The sequence below is a fragment of the Emydura macquarii genome, unplaced genomic scaffold (assembly GCF_026122565.2).
Source record: "Emydura macquarii macquarii isolate MOO-44397 ecotype Brisbane River unplaced genomic scaffold, CSIRO-AGI_Emac_v2 contig_3472, whole genome shotgun sequence".
Classification (NCBI taxonomy): Eukaryota; Metazoa; Chordata; order Testudines; family Chelidae; genus Emydura; species Emydura macquarii.
The window spans coordinates 317,122-334,461 of NW_027133609.1; the positions used below are offsets into that span (position 1 = coordinate 317,122).

General features: G+C 63.0%; 1 protein-coding gene across 1 annotated transcript; it reads right to left on the reverse strand.

Annotated features, from left to right (window-relative positions):
- Window positions 1-1,986: 1,986 nt before the first annotated feature.
- GPR84 (G protein-coupled receptor 84) lies at window positions 1,987-7,508 on the reverse strand. Its single transcript, XM_067535053.1, is given in 4 exon segments — window positions 1,987-3,135; window positions 3,138-3,231; window positions 5,159-5,419; window positions 7,417-7,508. Coding segments are annotated over 4 exon segments (1,596 nt in total).
- Window positions 7,509-17,340: the final 9,832 nt, after the last annotated feature.

Below are 17,340 nucleotides of genomic sequence, written 5' to 3' on the forward strand. Positions count from 1 at the left end.
CAGGGGAGGCGGCCCGGCTGAGCTTCGCTTCACGCCACTTCACAGCAGCTCGGAGCCAGGCTCCAGCCCTTTGGCTCTGAGCTGTTTGCTTCCTGGATGGACCCTGTGCTCCCCAGGCCGCCCTGGGACAGCGGGTTCCCCCAGCCTGGTGCAGGTACTGCAGGCACTAGCTGCCCCCCCCACACCCCATCCCTGGGCCAGGCGCTATTCACTGGGCCGCGCCCTGTCCCGCAGCCCCGCGCACCAGCCTGGCTGGGTAACAGCGCAGCGGGGCCCCATCTCTCAGCCCCCACGTAATTCCAGTGATGGTGTGGGTGACCCGGGGCTGGCGGGCAGCCCTGTGTGCCAGCCGAGGGGGCCAGGACCAGCTGCTCTGCTGGGAGTGCTGGGCAGGGCAGGCTCCATCCCTGCCCCCCGCTGTGCCAGCCAAGCTTGGCGGGCCGGTCGCATCCCACAGACACGGGGATGGCAGGCGCAGGGGGTGCAGCCAGCTCCGCGCTGGGGGACCTTGGATCCAGCCTTGTCCCACAGTGAGTGGGGCAGGGGCATCTCCCCACTGACCCCCCGCGACCCCTACAGCCCGGGGCAGGTCCCAGCCCAGAGTAGTCTCTGGTCCTGCCCTGCCGCTCACAGCGTCTCACAGCAGCCGCTACAAGGGGCCGGTTTCCTTCCCTATTTACTCCATCTCTAGCTGACAAAGCAAAGGCTCACCCTGGGTAGCGGGAGGAAGCTGCTCCCTGGGCCCCTCCCCCACTGGGAGGCACTGTGCATGGGGGGAGAGGCAAACCGGCCCCCCAGCCCCTCCCCAGCCCTTCAGAGAGTCTGCAGGGCAGGCTGCATTGGATCCTAGGGCCGCCCTGCGAACTCACCTCCCCTCCCGGGGGGCCCTTGGGCTTTAGGTAAAGGACTGGCCGGAGGTTTCCTGCCACGATCCTGGCACCAGCTCCTCGCTCCCCTACTGGCCAGGGCACCAGCCCCCGCTGTAGTGCCCAACTCTGGGTCCAGCTGTGGGGCCTGGGCAGTGCCAGGGCCTTGGCCTCCTTGCCCCTTGCATAGTCCCTAGTCAAACCCCAGGCTGGGGGGCCAGAGACCCAGAGAGCGCTGCAATGACAATGGAGTAGGCAGCTGCGAACCCCCCACCTTTACCTCCTCTAGGGACCCCTGGCCCTACACACAGTTTGGCTGTACCCCAGACCTCTGTGCCAGATCAGCCCAGCCCCCACCGGGCTGAGCTCTGAGACCCCAGCCCCACGTGGGGGTGCTGAACCCCTGGTCACCCCTGCCCCTGGCTGGCCTCTAGGCAGCACACAGCTAACTGGAGGCCCCAGGCTGGGGCGGGGGGACAGAGCTTTTGGGGAGCAGGTGGCTTATTGCACTGGGGTGTCATGGACCTAGAACAAGCCAAGACCCCTTTAATAACCTCCCCCCTGCTTGGTGCTTGGATCTGGGCACATGGTCCAGACCTATGGCCAAGCTCCAGCCTTGTGGTCACGACCCCAGGCCCCCCCCCCCCGACCCCAGGGCAGACGTCCACTGGCTGGGAACAAGCAGTGCAGCGGGCAGCAGATACTCAGAGATGGGTTTATTGAGGCAGTGACAGGCTGTGAATCAGGAACAGACAATAAATAGAGCTGGGAAGGCAGGTCCAGCCGGCCTCCGCCGCCTCGCCAGGCCAAGGGAGAGTGGGTAAAGGGACAGTCCACGCGGGCGCTCTGCAAAGGCAGCGCAGAGCCGTTGGCTGGTGGTCCATGCCTTTTCCCAGCACCATCCTGCCCCCGCTGCCCCCCTGAGACAGCGGGCGTTTGGGCAGGGCAAAGCCAAGGGCGCAACTCGAGTCTGGCAAGATGCTCCAGGCCGGGCTTGGGTCCAACATCTTTCCCTTGGGTGAGATGAGATTTGGGGTCCCCCATGGGGGGCAGGGCAATGCCACAGCAGCTCCCTGCTCTGGGGAACCCCTGCCCCCCCCCCTCCCCCCCCCCCCAGCACTCAGCAGCACCGGAATCTGCATGGGACGGTGGCGAGGACGTGCTGGTAGGCCTCACGGAAGTGGCGGTTCATGGCCGCGTACAGCACCGGGTTGATGCAGCTGTTCAGCCAGGTCAGGTTGGCGGCCACCATGTGCAGCACGGTGGGTGCCTGGTTCTTGGCATCAAAGATGTTGAGGAGGAGGAAGGGAATGTAGCTGATGACGAAGAAGAGGAAGACCACGAAGCACATGCGGGTGACCTTCCTGAACTCCTTGTTGCTGTCCTTGGGCTGGGAGGGCTGGCTCTTGGGCCCAGCCGTGGCCTGAGCCACGGGGCTGGCAGCTGAGCTGTTTTCAGTGACCATCGTCTTGGAGGTGTGGCCCTGCTCCGAGCCGCTGGAGGGCTGGGAGACGCCCGTGTCCACGCCGCTGTCCAGCTCTTCAATCCGGCCCGGTGTGGCCAGGCTGGCCCCGGCTACCTGAACTCCCTTGCGGCTGGCCTTCTTCAGCTTGTAGCGGTCCATGTTGCGGGACGCCCCCTTCACCTTGCGGTGGATGAGGAAGTAGAAGATGCCCACGCAGCTGAGGCCCACCACGAAGTAGAAGGCCATCAGGATGGTGGTGTAGGGCCGGCCCTTGATGCGGTGGAAGCTGCAGGTGCAGACCTTGGGCACCAGCACGAAGACGGGCCAGAGCGGGGCGAAGCTGGCAAAGCCGACGGCCCAGGTGGCCAGCACCACGAGCCCCATGCCCAGGCGGGAGAAGACCCGGTTGAAGAGGGCGGGGTTGGCGATGAGCACGTAGCGACTGACGGCGATGAGGCAGAGCGTCAGGATGGAGACCGAATTGGAGACGAAGAGCAGCATGCCGAAGACGCGGCAGAAGCTGGGGCCGGCCCGCCAGTGCAGGTGCAGGTAGGAGTCCACGGAGAAGGGCTGCAGCACGGCGCAGTACAGCAGGTCGGCCAGCGTCAGGTTGACGATGAGCAGGTTAAAGCGGGTCTGCAGCTTGGAGTCGGCCACGAAGGCCAGGAGGGTGAGCACATTGCCCAGCGTGCCCGCCACAATGACCACCACGCCCCAGGTCACGGCCACGTAGCGGTACCCCACAACGGACGGCTCGTAGCACGAGAATTCATCCACGGTGACATTCGCCATCACGGGGGGTAGGGCCGGGGCACGTCGCAGGGAGCAGGTAGGGCCGGTTCTCTGGGAGGGGGGCGCGTCCCAGGGAGGGGGCACAGTCCTGGCCTAGATCCTTGGCTTCTAGGAACAGAAGGAAAAGAAGCGGGCGTCAGGCAAACCACAGCCCCCTGCCCCAGGAGTCCCTCCCAGCCTGTGCGAGCTGGCATCACATTCAACGTGTCTCCCAACTACCCGCTGGCGGCCCCTGGCCGGGGAGTCACAGACAGGGTGGGACTCGCACAGCTTTGTCCCAGGTCGCCAGGGCTGGGGGCACCCCGTGGGCTGGGCCAGGCGGGAGGAGGCAGCAAGCCAGGGCGTCCCTCTGCTCCATCTGTTTGCCAGCCACAGCAAAAGCCGGAGAAGCCAGGGCACCCATCAGCCTTGGATCTGGGGGGGAGGAGGAGGGTGAACTGCTCAGCTCAGCCCCAGCCCAAAGGGAGCTGTGAGCAGAAGGGGTTGGGGGAGCAGGGGGATGGGGAGGCAGAACTGGGATGGGGGGCGGGAGAGGCAGGGAGGAGGAATGGGGGTGGGGAGGGCAGAAAAGGGGGCATATCTGGAGCCGGGACCCCGTCCTGATGTGCCATCAGTGCTCACACAGGCATCGAGGCACTAGAAACATAAGGGTTTCTCCTGGCGGCTGTGAGCTGGACTGGCCACTCCCAAGCTGGGACCCTGACCCCACCCCAGTGGCCAGCCGCCCTGACATGGCTGGATAGTCAGAGAGGCAGCACGGCCTAGTGGGAGGCCATGGGCTGGGACTCGGGACCCCTGAGCTCCATTCCCAGCTCTGCCTCTGGCCTGCTGGGCACCCCTGGGCATGTCACTTCCCTGCTCTGTGCCTCAGTGTCCCCTCCCCCCTTGTGTCTGTTCAGATTGTGAGCTCCAAGCGGCAGGAACTGTCTCTCGCTCCAGCACCTGGCTGGGGAGGCCCCGGTTGTGGTACACAATTTCCCCTGCAGCCACAGGCCCAGCAGGCAGGGAGGGAGGGACCGCTAGAGCCCAGCCCCAGAGCTCATCCCACCTGCAGCAGGCCCCATTCTGCCCCGGGGGGTGAGAACGCAGGGAGCAGATGCTGGATTTTAGGCAGGTCCGGGCAGGATCCTGGCGTGATGCATGAGCCAGTGCCAGACAATCCAGGCACCTGGCAGCCTCCGGGAGGTGAGATCAAAGCCCGTCCCCATTTAGTTCCTTCCTGGGCTTAACTGGGGCGTTTCCATGGAAACGCATGTCTCAGATGTCTGCAGAGCTGGCTGCCCCACCTGGCTCCCGTGTGAGTTAGGAACAGAGCCAGTCCTTCCCTAGCACTGGGCACAACGAGATCCTTGTGGGGAGAGGCAGAACGCGCCCCCCACCAGACCCAGCTGCAGGTGGCACTCGAGAGCCAAGCACTGGCGGGCACACCCTGGCGAATGCACAAGGATCTGCACCCCTTCCGACAGTGCGAATGATTACGTGTATCACAGTACTGACCCCAACCGAGATCGGGGCCCCCATTGCGCCAGGCGATGCACAGACATAACATGAGACAGTTCCAGCCTCCCCAGAGCTCACAGTCTGAATAGATAGGGGGGAAGGGGAAACTGAGGCACCCGATGTCACCCAGCAGGTCAGAGCGAGGAACAGGATCCGGGTGTCCTGATTCCCAGCCAAGTGCCCTACACACTGGCACGTCCTACTGGGGCTGGCCCAGGATGCATCCCAGTTTGCCTGTCTAGAGCCTGGCAGAGATATCAGCATCGGTGACCCGCGGGGGAGGGCTCAGGGTTGGCACAGTGAAAAGGCCCCAGTGCCCCAGTGCCCTAGCGCCCCCTAATCCAGATCTCGCTATCGACTTTTCTCTGCAGCCACCCAGCCCCTGCCAGATCTGATTGGCTACTCACTGGCCCCTGCTGGGCAACCTGGAGCAGCTGAGCCTCCCCTGGCTAGCTGCAGACCCTCCGGGAAGAGCAAACCCCAGAGCGACCCAGAGCGACTTACCCAGCTGAGCTGCCCACCCGTGCCGTGCTGCGCCGCGGAGGGGCTCAGGCCGAGGCAGATGCGCCCAGCTGTGCTCCGAGCTATCTGCTGGCGCAGCCTCTCCCGCCAGCTATTTATGGACTTCTTCATTCCCCAGCAGCAAGAGAGAAAACCCCCGAGTTGCCAAATCCCGTGAGGTAACTTCCTCCTTCGCGGGCTCGGCTGAGCGCTAGGTAGGAAGCTGCGGGTGAGGGTGCAGCCGGCCTTGGTAAGGGCTTGTTTGGAGAGAGGAGATTTAAAGCAGCAGCTGAGGCTGGGGTGGAGGCATCAGTCACAGCTAAACACTCACAGGGAACCCCAAGTCAGGCACAGGATATCAGCTGGGATCCTGTGTTTTCTGGCCAGAAGGGGGCGCCGGGGGTCGTGGGGCTGAGCGGGGAGGGTTGTAGCTTGCAGAAGGGGCTCTCGCAGGGGGCCAAGCAGGGCTGGGCTGGCTACGAAGGGGTCCAGCTGCTGCGGCCTGAGAGCGGATGGGCCAGGCTCCCGCTGGAGCTTCTGCAACATGGCAAAAGGCTCCGAGCTGCAGACCTCCCCACCTCCCAGGTCTCAGAGCCAGGTTGCCCCTCAGGGGAAGGAAGACCCCATTTCTCCCTTCCCTACCCTGTGCCAGGGAGCCCCAGCCAGGCAGGTGCCAGACACCGCGGCACCCACAGGCCCCAGCCGATCCCCCTCTCCAGGAGAGCACCACCCCCTGGCCCCAGGAAGCCCCAGCCAATGACCTACTGGGGTTCTGTGGTTGGTGCCAGCAGGGAGCGATGCAATCTGCGAGCCTGGCTGGCAGCTTCCTGGTGTGAGCACAAGCGCCAGGGTGCTGCCGTTGGGTGGTTAGAGGCGGGGATTGGCAGCCAGGATGCCGGGGTTCTATTCTCTTAGCGAGAGGCAGTCAGGACTCCTGGGTTCTTTTCCCCGATGAGCGACCCCAGGCAAGTCTCTTCTGCCTCAGGCCCAGTAGCTGGCTGGTTCCCAGGATCGAGACACAGCTGACACTCTGACACTCACGCCAGGACTCAAAGTGTGGGATAAATGTCAGTGAAATAACCCGTTCAGCCCTGCTCTGGGGCAGGGTCATTCTTCCCCCTCTCCCCCCCACTGCAGCAGAGGAAGTCACCCAGCTGGGGAACAGAGCCCAAAGCTGGCTCTATGCTCTAACCATTAGGCCTCCCAGCACTCGCATGAAGATCTGACGAGCTGTAAGAACCACAGTGAGAGACACGTGAAGGGGAAGGCAAAGCGCTGGTTGACTTGGGAACTCCCCCGAGGGAATCGAGGGATCCCAGACAGAAGGTGAGCCCCCCTCACAGCCTGCCCCGGCCCCCCACTTCCCCTTCCCTTGTGGAGCTCAGCACATCCCCCACAAACCCCATCCTGCCCCACCACTTCCCCTTCCTGTGTGATCCAGGATGATGCACAATCACCAGGTGGGGAGCCCACACGCATGATGCAAGCCCACGTGGGGGTTGAGGGGACGTAAGGAGATCCTCTTCTGGCCTTCAAACCACCCCCCAACTTCACCAAGCTCATCGCTAGAAGCAAGCTCCCCACAGATGTCCCTCTCCCCAACTCAAACGGCACCAGGCCCTGCCTGAACAGCAGATGCGAAACCCGCAGCCAGACCTCACTGCCGTGATGATCAGCACCCCCCACCACACCCCTTTCCAGATCCCTGGGTCCTACCCCTCCACACCAAACCCAGCCCACGGTGCACTGAGTGCCTGAATACCAGCGATATGGGGGGAGGGCAATCACGCCGTTTGCTCTCAAACGAACTCGCCCGGGAAAACGATAAAAGACCAAACCAGCCCATCACCCGTGAGCAAGAAGGAGCTGAGCCCAGGCCTCGGCCTTAGGGGAAACCTGCACAAGCCCCTCCGAAGAGAGGCCCAGGAGCTTCCATTCAAAACGTTGCTGGACCCTGGAAATCACAGGCCGAACACACATGCTGGAGCTACGGCTTGTTACACCCATCGGTAACCCTTGAACCCCCCTTTGGTCCTGTGCCTGCAGAGGGGTTAATGGGCCACTCTGCCTCCAATGGCCCCTTGCAATACGTGCAAATGCCTTACGCTGAACCAGCTCTCTGCCATGCCGCTCGGCGTACCTTGGCCAGCCCCGAAGAGGAGTTCTGTGTGGCTGGGAAGCTCCTGTCTCTCTCCCACAGAAGTTGGTCCAATAAAAGATATTCCTGCCCCACCTTGTCTCTCTAAGGACACACAGCACCTACTCCCCCTCCCAGCTCCAATTTTATTGCACCATGGGCGGGCGTTGGCAGCGGCCGAGGGAGGTGGCGCTAGGAGCGTCTCAACACTGCACCGCAGCCCTTGGCCAAAGGAGCGAGGGGCCATCTCGGCAGGGGTGGCGTGGGGGTGACCAGTGATTTCCCAGCATGCACTGGGGTGATAGCGCACGCTCTGGAGCGGGGCGTTCTGACCCGTGCCTGGCGGAAGCTGGGTTTGCCATAGCTGAGGGCACTGCCCCCGGTGCTCTGCCAGGTCTCGGTCTCCCTGGAGTTCTCTTTGTGAGTTCCTCGTCTTAACCACCGAAAACTCTCAGGCTCCCAGGTGAACTAACTCTAATAAAGCACAGATTTACCCAACAAATTAACCTGCGGAACTCCTTGCCACAGGGGATCATGCAGAGTTCAAGAAAGGACTCCATGTGGCTGCTGTGAACACGCACATTTATGCCAGAGCGGATACATCCATGTATAAACACTCGTACGCCAGAGCCTAAACTGACCCCTACATGCCTGGAGTCAGGAAGGAACTTCCCCAGAGGCCAGTTATTCCAGTTGCCCACCAGGGAATATCTTGCACCACCTGGGCTATGCCTCTCTGTCAGCTCCTATGCAAGAGGCACCAGGAAAGAAGCCCCTGCAGGATTATTACATGGGCCCATGGTCTGGCCCGGAGCCATACAGCACAGGAACACCCCCTGCCTGCGGGCCCATCCTGAGATGCTGCTGGGACAGGGCTGCAGCCAGGACTTTGCTGGCTGGCCCACCTCACCCCACAGGCCATTGTCTGCTTCTGATAGTAAATGCATAAGAATCCTACCATGACCAGTGCCGGTCCCGGGGCCCTGCCGCCTTCAGCGCCAACCTGGAGCTGGCATTCCGGGGCTGGCATTTTACCCTGTTGTTGGTAAATGCCCAGTGGCTGCATCTCGGGCACGTGCTGTAAACTCCCACGTGGATCTTGCCTTGGTTTATGCAGTTGCTCTATTCTGAATCTGTGGCATACCTCTCTGGGGCTGGCTCACATGAAGGATAAGAGCCTACTATGGCTGCTAGCTGCTGGAGTTACTCTGCTAGCGTATCAGGGAGCGTGCCCCTTCATGGGGCCGGAGGGGCTGGGTTTGGTCCCTGCTAGTGACCCCACCTGGGTACCTCTTCACCTGGGCTTTGGGGTGTTCAAGCATCCACTTGAATGGGGAGACCCGGGAGGCTTTTCTCCAGCCTCCTCCCCAGCTGGGGACAGGACAGAATTGAGGCCTCCTCTATGAGCAGCAGCTGGGCCGAAGGGAGCGTCAGCAGAGTCAGCTCTGGGGCCGTTGGGGGGCCCTGCCTGGGGCTAAGCTGGCTTTGTTTCCCACGTGGGCTCCCTTCTTCTGGGGGCCTTTGCTGACTTCCCTGGAGGGGCAGGAAGCTGGGTCCTTCTCCACAACGTGCCCTTTGCAGACAGAGCCGGGACTGGCCCAGGAGACACTCACGTGTAGGGAGGTGAAATCGTTTCTTTGCCTTGGAGTTGGCGTGAGGGGGAAACCGAGCCACATAAACAAACCCAGCTCTGCTAAGTGTATCTGTCCGGCCTAATCCAAACACATGTCGCTGGGCCTAGCCCAGCCCCGCCGAGTCCAGCTCTGAGCCCCCACCCAGCCACTCAGCACAGGGCCGAGTGCAGCACCAGCCCCTCCAGAGTCCAGCCCCCTTCCCCCCCGCCCCGACCGCACCACGTGGCACCAGGCCAAACGCAGCATGAACCGCACCCGAGCCCAGCTCCGAGAGCCTCCCCAGTTAAGCTGCCCCATGGCTGCTCAGGACGCTGCGCAGTGTTTTACCACATTACTGGGACTCCCTTCCCCAAAGAGCTCCGGGTCCCCCAGCTCCAGCCTGAAAAAAGGAAAATCTGAGCGTGCTGGAAATGGTGGAAAGGCCCTTGGGGTGAAAACACAAATGTCCAATAAGGGCAACCCCAGCCCCTCCCTGTACCCCATCTGACCCCACCCCTCTGCACCCGACCCCATGCTGTGCCCGGAGCTGCCCCTGCCCCACCTCACACGGCTCCTGCCCGGCGCTGCCCCCCACCCCGCTATGGCTGAGGCTCATCAGCGGGAGGCAGCCCCAGGCCCCCGAGAGCCGTTCCCATCTGCCAGCCGCTCAAGCACAATGGATGTGCCGGCTAAAGCCAGTGCCAAGTGACCGGGCCTCCACGTCACCACCAGGGCAGAGATGCCAGGATGCAACGGGCCACCCAAGCTCGCTCGCAATGGCCCTAATGACGGGCCAAGCTGGCACCGTTCCACCAGGAATCCCCCCGTGGGTTGGTTCCCACTCGGAACCAGAGCGGTGACATCCCACGAACCGGCAATGGAAACCTTTCCCGTTGGAGTCAGCGGCTGCGTCTGGTTTCCAGACCATTGGGGCAGGACGCAGGGAAGGGCAGCTCTCGGGGCAGAACACGCGGCCCACGGAGACGGCCATGGGTTAAGGATCAGTTCATCTCGTCGCATTTTGACGTTGTAACCTCCTGGCTTATGCCGAGTCTGATCGGACGGGGGTGTAACAGCAGGACCCGCCGAGGGGACTCAGCACAGGAACGGGGACACACACCCGTTGTATTGGGAGTATCTGGCCCGGGGGGAGCTGAAAGGAGACAGCACTTTGGAGCCGCAGGTAACGGCGTTGCCTGGTGCCCGTCCCCTGCTGAGGCTGACACGTTCCCGGGACCACTTCGATTTCCAGGGAGCTGCATTTGCCCGCACCCGCCTGCTTCCTGGAAATGTTGCCAGCCAGCTCTGCCCTGCCCTGCCCTGCCCTCTCAGGGCCTCCCCACATTCAGAGCTTCACCCCCCACGTGCAGATGGGGTCCAGCAGCCAAGGGAGGCTGGGGTCTCTGGTAGAGCCAGGCTGTGAACGCAGCGCTCACCACTAGAGCAGCACTCCTGGGAGGGTCATCTTGCCTTCTGGCTGGGGGTGAGCTGCACGTCACCTGGGGCTGTCGGCCTCAGTCCCCCGCCAGCCCCGCCCCCATCAGCTGGATCCCCCCCACGGTGGCCAGCACCCTCCACCTCAAGCAGAACTTACAAGCAGGAAGGAAGGACGGTCCTGTGGTTAGGGCCGGAAATCAAAGGACCTGGGCTCTATTCCTATCTGTATCACAAGCTTCCTGCATGACAACCACCCAGTCACTGCACACCGGTCCTGACTGGACAGCGAGCAGCGGAGCAGGAACTCAGCCAGGTGCCCAGAAGCTACGGTGATGGACCCCAGGACAGCTTACAATAAGCAACACTCACCATCCAGCTGGGGCATTTGCTTCCAATGGCAGCATGGGTGCCCCCTGTAGGTGCCACCTGGGAGAGTGCCTCTGTTCCCAGCACTGGGCACCCCTCTGTGTCCCCTCACGGCGGGGGCTGATATGACCCCCGGCAGGTGCAGCGCGCACTGATCTCAGCCAATGCAGGGGGAACAGTTTCTGGCAGAACTGGAAAAACCACCCAATGGGCTTGTCGTGTGGCAGAATGGCAGGGGCGGGGCGGTGCCTTTGCCTAGGTTTAATTGGGACCAGGGCACCTCCCAGCAGTGGGGGTGGTTCTGGGAACAGGCACCTCCAGTTCTGCAGAGGCGAGCCGGGTTTATTGCCTCTATATGGGACAGAGGCCCCGGGTTGTCGCTTTTCTCTGTTTGTTTTTTAACACCATAAATCCAGCTCAGGATTATCTGTGGGCGGACGTGGAAGGGGCAGGATTCTGGCACTGTGGCAACAGGAGCCAGGGTGGGGCGGGTTGGCATCAGCCTCATCCATTCAGCTCTGTCCGGGAGCTGCGGATATTGAACTTGAACGCCCGGTGCACAGGAGAGAGAAAAGAGCTCCATGAGAAAGCCACTGAAAGGAGAGGAATGCTAGGGTGCGTCATCACAGGGCCCTCCCCAGAGCCCCCTGCCCGAGCAGGGACTGAGTCCATAGTGTGTGGGTCAAATCTGGGCGGAAAGGACAGCCTTACGGGGAAAACATCCAGCGCTGCCTCAGGACACCTGGGTTCTCATCCCGGCTCTGGCACTGGGCTGCTGGGTGAGCTTGCAAAAGTCACTTCCCTTCCCTGTGCCTCAGTTTCTCCAGCTGTAAAATGGGGCTAATGATCGCATGTTTCCCTTGCGTGCTGTGATATGAGCTCAAGGTTGGTGTTATAATGAGTCATCCCCATCATGATGTGGGCACAGACCTCACTTGAAATAACTGACACGGCGACTGTGCAGCTCAGTGGCCATGGCAGTGCCCCTCATAACACAGCCCAGACCAGGCCGCCCCATGCTGCAGAGTGCCTGGAGCTCTCCGACCCGGGAAACGCAGCCGGCCCAGGCTCTGGGAGCCAGCCATTGCACAGATCAGCCTGATTTGACCCAGCCTCTGTGACCAGAGCTGCGTGGTGGTATCTGGAAGAAGGGAGCTGTGATACCCAGGCCAGAGACCTTCCCCCAGTGATTCCTGCTCCCAGCCCACATTTGCGGTTGAGCTAGTGCATGGTCTTTAGAAAGCGCTGTGCAGGCTTGAGCTGGAGACACCGGGGACAGGAACATCCACTCCTCGGTGACCTTGGACTGGGGAATGACCCCAAGAGCATCGCAGACTGTATGTATATGCACAGGGCTTCTGCTGGAAAGCGGCTGCTTCTGGGGTGCGGCAACCCCTGAAAGACATGCTGGGCTCCCTCCAACTGGAGGGCACTGCCAGAGGCCTACCTCAGCACGGGGGTTGCCTGTTCTGCTGGATTTGAGCAAGTGAACTCGGAAGCCGGCGGCACAATACCCACTGGGCTCCCCTCAGCCAGGCTGCCTGCCAGCCCCACTCCGTGCCGCCCGCCCCAGGGAACTGCCCGTGACTTTTTATTCAAACCCACAAAGGGTTAATAGCTCTCCCAGTCGAAGGTGGTGGGGAGGTGGGTTACAGGATCAGGACCCGAATCTGCCTCTGCGAGGCCAGCGCTCCACGGAGGCATTCCAGCCGGACATCAGAGCCAGGGCGGCCTGAGAGCTGGGTAAATGAGCATCATTAGCTCCATTGTACCAATGGGGAAACTGAGGCACAGAGCAGGGAGGGTCATACAACTGAGACTAGAACCTGGGAATCTTGGCTTTCCTGCCCCTGCCTTCTCTAACCATTAGACTGCACTCCCATCCAAGAATAGAACCCAGGAGTCCTGGCTCCCAGCTCCATGAATCAGCCGGTGGGATGTAAGTCATCTGATTGACTGCCCGGCCCTGGTCTGGGAGCCTAGCCTTCAGCCGGTCCCAGGGTGATGGGCAGGCCGCCCAGGCATGAGGCTGAACTGAGTGATTGATGGGGACTATAGACCCGGCACCAAAGCGAGTGAGCAGGGCAGGCTGGCTGACAGGCCCTGACCCAGCCAGAGGGGTTGGGGGTGACGCAGGGCCTCACCGTGGCTTGGAGACACGGGGAAGGGCCTATGGGATCCACAGGCCCTGAGAGACCCACGGCTGGAGCTGCAGGGCTCTGATCACAGTGGGCAAGGCATGGGGGGATGCTGATTCAGGGCTCAGACAGTGGAGCTGGGGGGTCAGGTGGCAGGCCAGGCCTCTCCCCGCAGGGAGGACTAACAGCCACTCCCAGCCGATGCCCACTTGGCATGAGCGAGTGTGAGGGCCTCAGCCCAACTCCCAGCGAGACAGGCACTGCCCTCCCCTGCACTAATTGCTCCCTGCCAAGCAGTCGAGGGCTGGCTGAGCCGGGGGTGTAGCCCCCAGTGCCCCCAGAGGTCCCAGCAAGGCAGAGTGGGGGCGTGAGGGCAGTGCCGGGGCTGTCATGCCCACAGGCGTCTCTAGGTGGCACTCATGGCCCATTGCCATGGGCCTTCACTCCTCCGGGAGCTGGGCTGGGGGCTGCCCACTGTCAGGCCAGGGTGGGGCAATGAGGGGACCCACCCATGTTCTCCCATGACTGGGGGGGCTCAGCCTCTGGGCCCATCCCCAAGGGATGTGGGTGGGGGGAGCCCTCGAGGGGCCTGGCTGTGAAGGTGGGGGGGTCTGTGTGTTGTGGGGCTGGGGGGGGCGGGTCTGTGTGTAATGCAGGGGAAGGGGACTTTGGGAGGGCTGGGGGTGTTGTTTGTAACACTGGTAGCAGGGTGGGGGGGGGGCAGTTTTGGTTCTGACCTGAAGTGGGGGAGGAACCTGTGCCAAGGGTCTCGTAAGCCCTGAGAGCTGGAGGGTGGGGGGGGCACCCTTTGCCCTGCGGGTGCTGGTGCCAGCCCAGCCTGGCTCTTGACCCGCGTGGGGAGGAGGTTCCTCCAACCTCCCACCCCCGGCCCCCACTACACACTAAACACCACACCCCCACCCTGAGCTGGGGAAGAACCAGGGTCTGTCCCAGCCTGCTCTAGCCACTCCTCCATGCTCCTCCCTCCCTAGTGCCCTCCCTGGGGTGACGCTGCCCCCTGCTGCCCAGGGTAGCGGCGCTGCCCAGGCCCTGCTGTCCCCTGGGGCTGTGGTGTGTGTGTGTGTGTGTACCTGTGGCGGCAGCGCCACCTGCTGGAGGGTGTGTGAACGCAGGTCCCAACTTTTGGGGCAGCCCCCGCCTTGGCGTGGCCTTGGCGTCAGGGCAAATGGGCGCGCACCCGGCCGGGGCGGCTGTGTGTGAGGGCGGGACAGAGGTGGGCGCGTCCCAAGAGACCTTGGGGGAGGTCCTCTTCCCCCCACTGAGAGGGTTTGGGAGCCTTTTCCGTGGGCCCCATGGATTCCAGAGCTGCAGAACCAGGCCCAGGAATCTCAGTGTTTATCACTGGAGCAAATCCTGTCCCGTCCCCACCCCGCCCCAGGCTGTGGCGAAAACTTTGAACCCACGAGCAGGGGGGAGGGGAGCTGGGGGCCCATGGATAGAGGAGGCAGTGGGGGTGGGGGGGCCTGAACAGTCGCTCTCCAGGTGCTGGGCCCAGGCTGGGGCTGCCATGGGACCCAGGGCTGGGGTCATTCCTGTGTGGGATGCGTGGTTACTATGGCGACACCCAGGCGAGGTCACCCCCCACCCCATCTTCTTGGTCTCACTCACCTGCCGGCTAGACTCGTCGGGGGGGGGGTGGTCTCAGGGTCAGTCCCAGACTCTGCACCCCAGGGCTCGGCTGCTGAGAGTTCTCCGGTCCAGGGTCATGCTCCTCATTAGGGCAAGTCTCACCCCCTGGAGAAACTGAGGCAGAGATGGGCCAGGGCAGTGGCCATGCATGCACAGGGTAGGACATGGCATGGATCCGGGCTGGCACCAGGGCCACCCTTCCCCAGGGCACCTCGCTTCCAGCCCCAAAAGGACACTGCCAGTGCCAGGCTCCCCCTGGCTCAGGGCCCCAGTTTCTTTGTGTTGGCTCCTCCCCAGCAGGCCCTCAGCTTCCATCTCCCAGGCTCCTCCGTGTGCCCCCCCATGGGGCAGTCCCAGTCCCTGGGTGGGGCACAGCTGCATCCCTGCTCCCCCCCAGTCCAGCCAATGGAGCGAGGAGGGAGCCAGGTGCTGGTGTCTCTCTCTAGTCTCCCAAGGGGGTGATGACCAAATTCCCTGGATATCCACCCATCTGCGCCCCCTGCCCCTGGGCACAACCCACTGTGGCCTCTAGGGCCAAGTGATGATTCCACCAGGGCTGGAGCCACATCCCTCCCACCACGGGCCAGGCCTGGCCTGGGCACTGAGCATGGGAGTGACGTGCCCATCTGTGTCTGACCCTTGAGGGATGCAGGGACTCGCCGGGCCATGGGCAGGGATCTGTGAACGTGGGGGCAGTGCCCAGAGCCACCCAGCAGGGCACCACTTAGACCAGGGCACCAGCCACTCACAGCCCTGCTTGTGGGAGGGGTGTGGGGGCTAGTGGTTAGAGCGGGGAGGTGGGGAGGGCCTGGCCATCAGGACTCCTGGGTTCTATCCCCAGCGCAGGCAGGGCTGTGGCGCCCAGGGGGTAAAAGCAAGTGGGAGGTTGCGGGGGAGGGGCTGGGAGTCAGCATTCCTGGATGCTAGTCACAGCTCTGCCACTTACCTAGGGCAGTCTCATCGCCGCTGGATGCCTCAGTTTCCCTTCTCAAACAGGATTAGCACTCCCACTTCACCTACCACCCAGGGCCGCTGCTCTTGTGAACTGCTACAGGCTGGCTCCTCCACTCCCTGCCCGGGGGGAGTCTGGCATTGTCCCACAGAGCCAGCGAGAGCTGGGCCCAATGCCCAGGGTGGGTCCCGGGGACAGGACAGACCTCAGCATCCTGGCCCTGCCCAGCCCCTCTGCCTGGTGCAGGGCAGGCTCCTGTGGCTCCTGCTGGGAAAAGAAACTCCCTGAGACTGGAGCGACTTTCCAGCCAGGGAGACTTTCCACCTGCCAGTAACGAGGCGCTCTGCCCCAGAGGTGGCTGCACTTCAGTGCTGGGGGCCTGCCTCACTCTGAGTGCCAGGGACCATGTGCCCTACCGTGGCTTCTATGCCCCACAGCTCTGCCACAGGCCATGAGCCCTTTGCTGCCCTGGGGCGCAATCCAGAGCGGGGAGAGTAAGGGACCTGGGAACCTGGCTACAACGGGCCCCGTCTGCTAAGGTTGAGTCCCTCGTGCACGGTGTCGCCCCACAGACGCTGCTCAACACGCATGTCAGCCCACAAGTCATTAGCCAGGTATGGGCATGGGCACTACCGCCCTCTGCTGGCTGGAGCCAGAGTTGCTCCACTCTATGTCATAGCCCACGCACTGCCCAGCTAGCAGGGATTCTCCTTTATCTCCAATCCAGGGGCTGTGGCTGTGGGGGAGGGTGTCCTGGGTTCCTGTGGTGAAGCCCTGGGTGGGCGCAGCCCGTGCAGTGCCAGGGAGCTGAGTGGGGGGCTGAAGTGACCTGCACCCTACCTCCGATGGGGCCCCAGAGCCAACCCCGCAACAGACACACACAACCGGCGGGGGTGTTGGGGAGTCAAACCTTGAACTTTATTGTCAGGGTGCTGGGGGGGCTTGGAGCAGAAACATCAGTCACGGCAAGAATCCAGCACGGGATGGACGGACGGACGGTGCGAGATCTTTGGGGATGGAGGCAAAGCCTGGGGGGGCAGAATTTGGGGCGTGCAGGATCTCATCCGAGCGCCCCTCCTAGGACAGTGCTTGGCTGAGGTAATGCAGGGAGTGGGTCGACACCCCCCAGTGCAGGCGCTCACCGGGCCTAGGGGCCCCCAATACAAGTGCTAACTGGGCCCAGCACGCCCTCCCCCAGTGCAGGCGCTCACCGGGCTGAGGGGCCCCCCCTTGTCTATTGCTTTTGCTTTATCACAGTTTTGCTGGCGGGGTTGGGAATTGCAGGCGTGGGGGGATGCTGAGCTCTGAGCCGGCGGGGTGGGGGTATCTCCATCTGGGTGGGCCTCACATGGCCTCCTGATCAGGAGTCCTGGGGGAGTGGGTGTCCCCCCATTGTCTCGGAGTGCTGAGCTCCAAGGCATCCCCCCACAAGTCGTGGACTGGAAGCGGGGGGCAGGCAGTCCCCAGCTGGATCAGGTCCCTGCCCCACAGCCACAAGGAGCTAGAGGGGCAGAACCAAGGGGTTCTGCCATGCAAGGAGCTGCCCCAAGGGGTAGAGCTGCCCCCTTGGTGGTGGAAGCTGGTTTAAGCACCCCAGGGCCTGGGGCAGGAGGGGACGTCCCTGGCCCCACATCCCCTGCTGCTGCACAGGGCCAAGGTGCCCATGGGGGCTGGGGGTGACATGTCCCTCCTGGGATGTTGGGGGGCTGACCCTGACCATCTCCATCTGGCTGAGCTCCAGCCAACCAGAGGCTGCATGGGGGCAAGGGGCCAGCCAGGGGATCTGCCCAGCTATTGTGTGTCATGGGCCCTGCACTACTGGGTGCCGTGGGAAATTCTCCTACAGCAGCCAGGGCTCTGGGGGTAGTGACTGACACCCAGCTGCGGGGGGTGAGGGTGGGGGTGGGGGAGGGCCTGTCACAT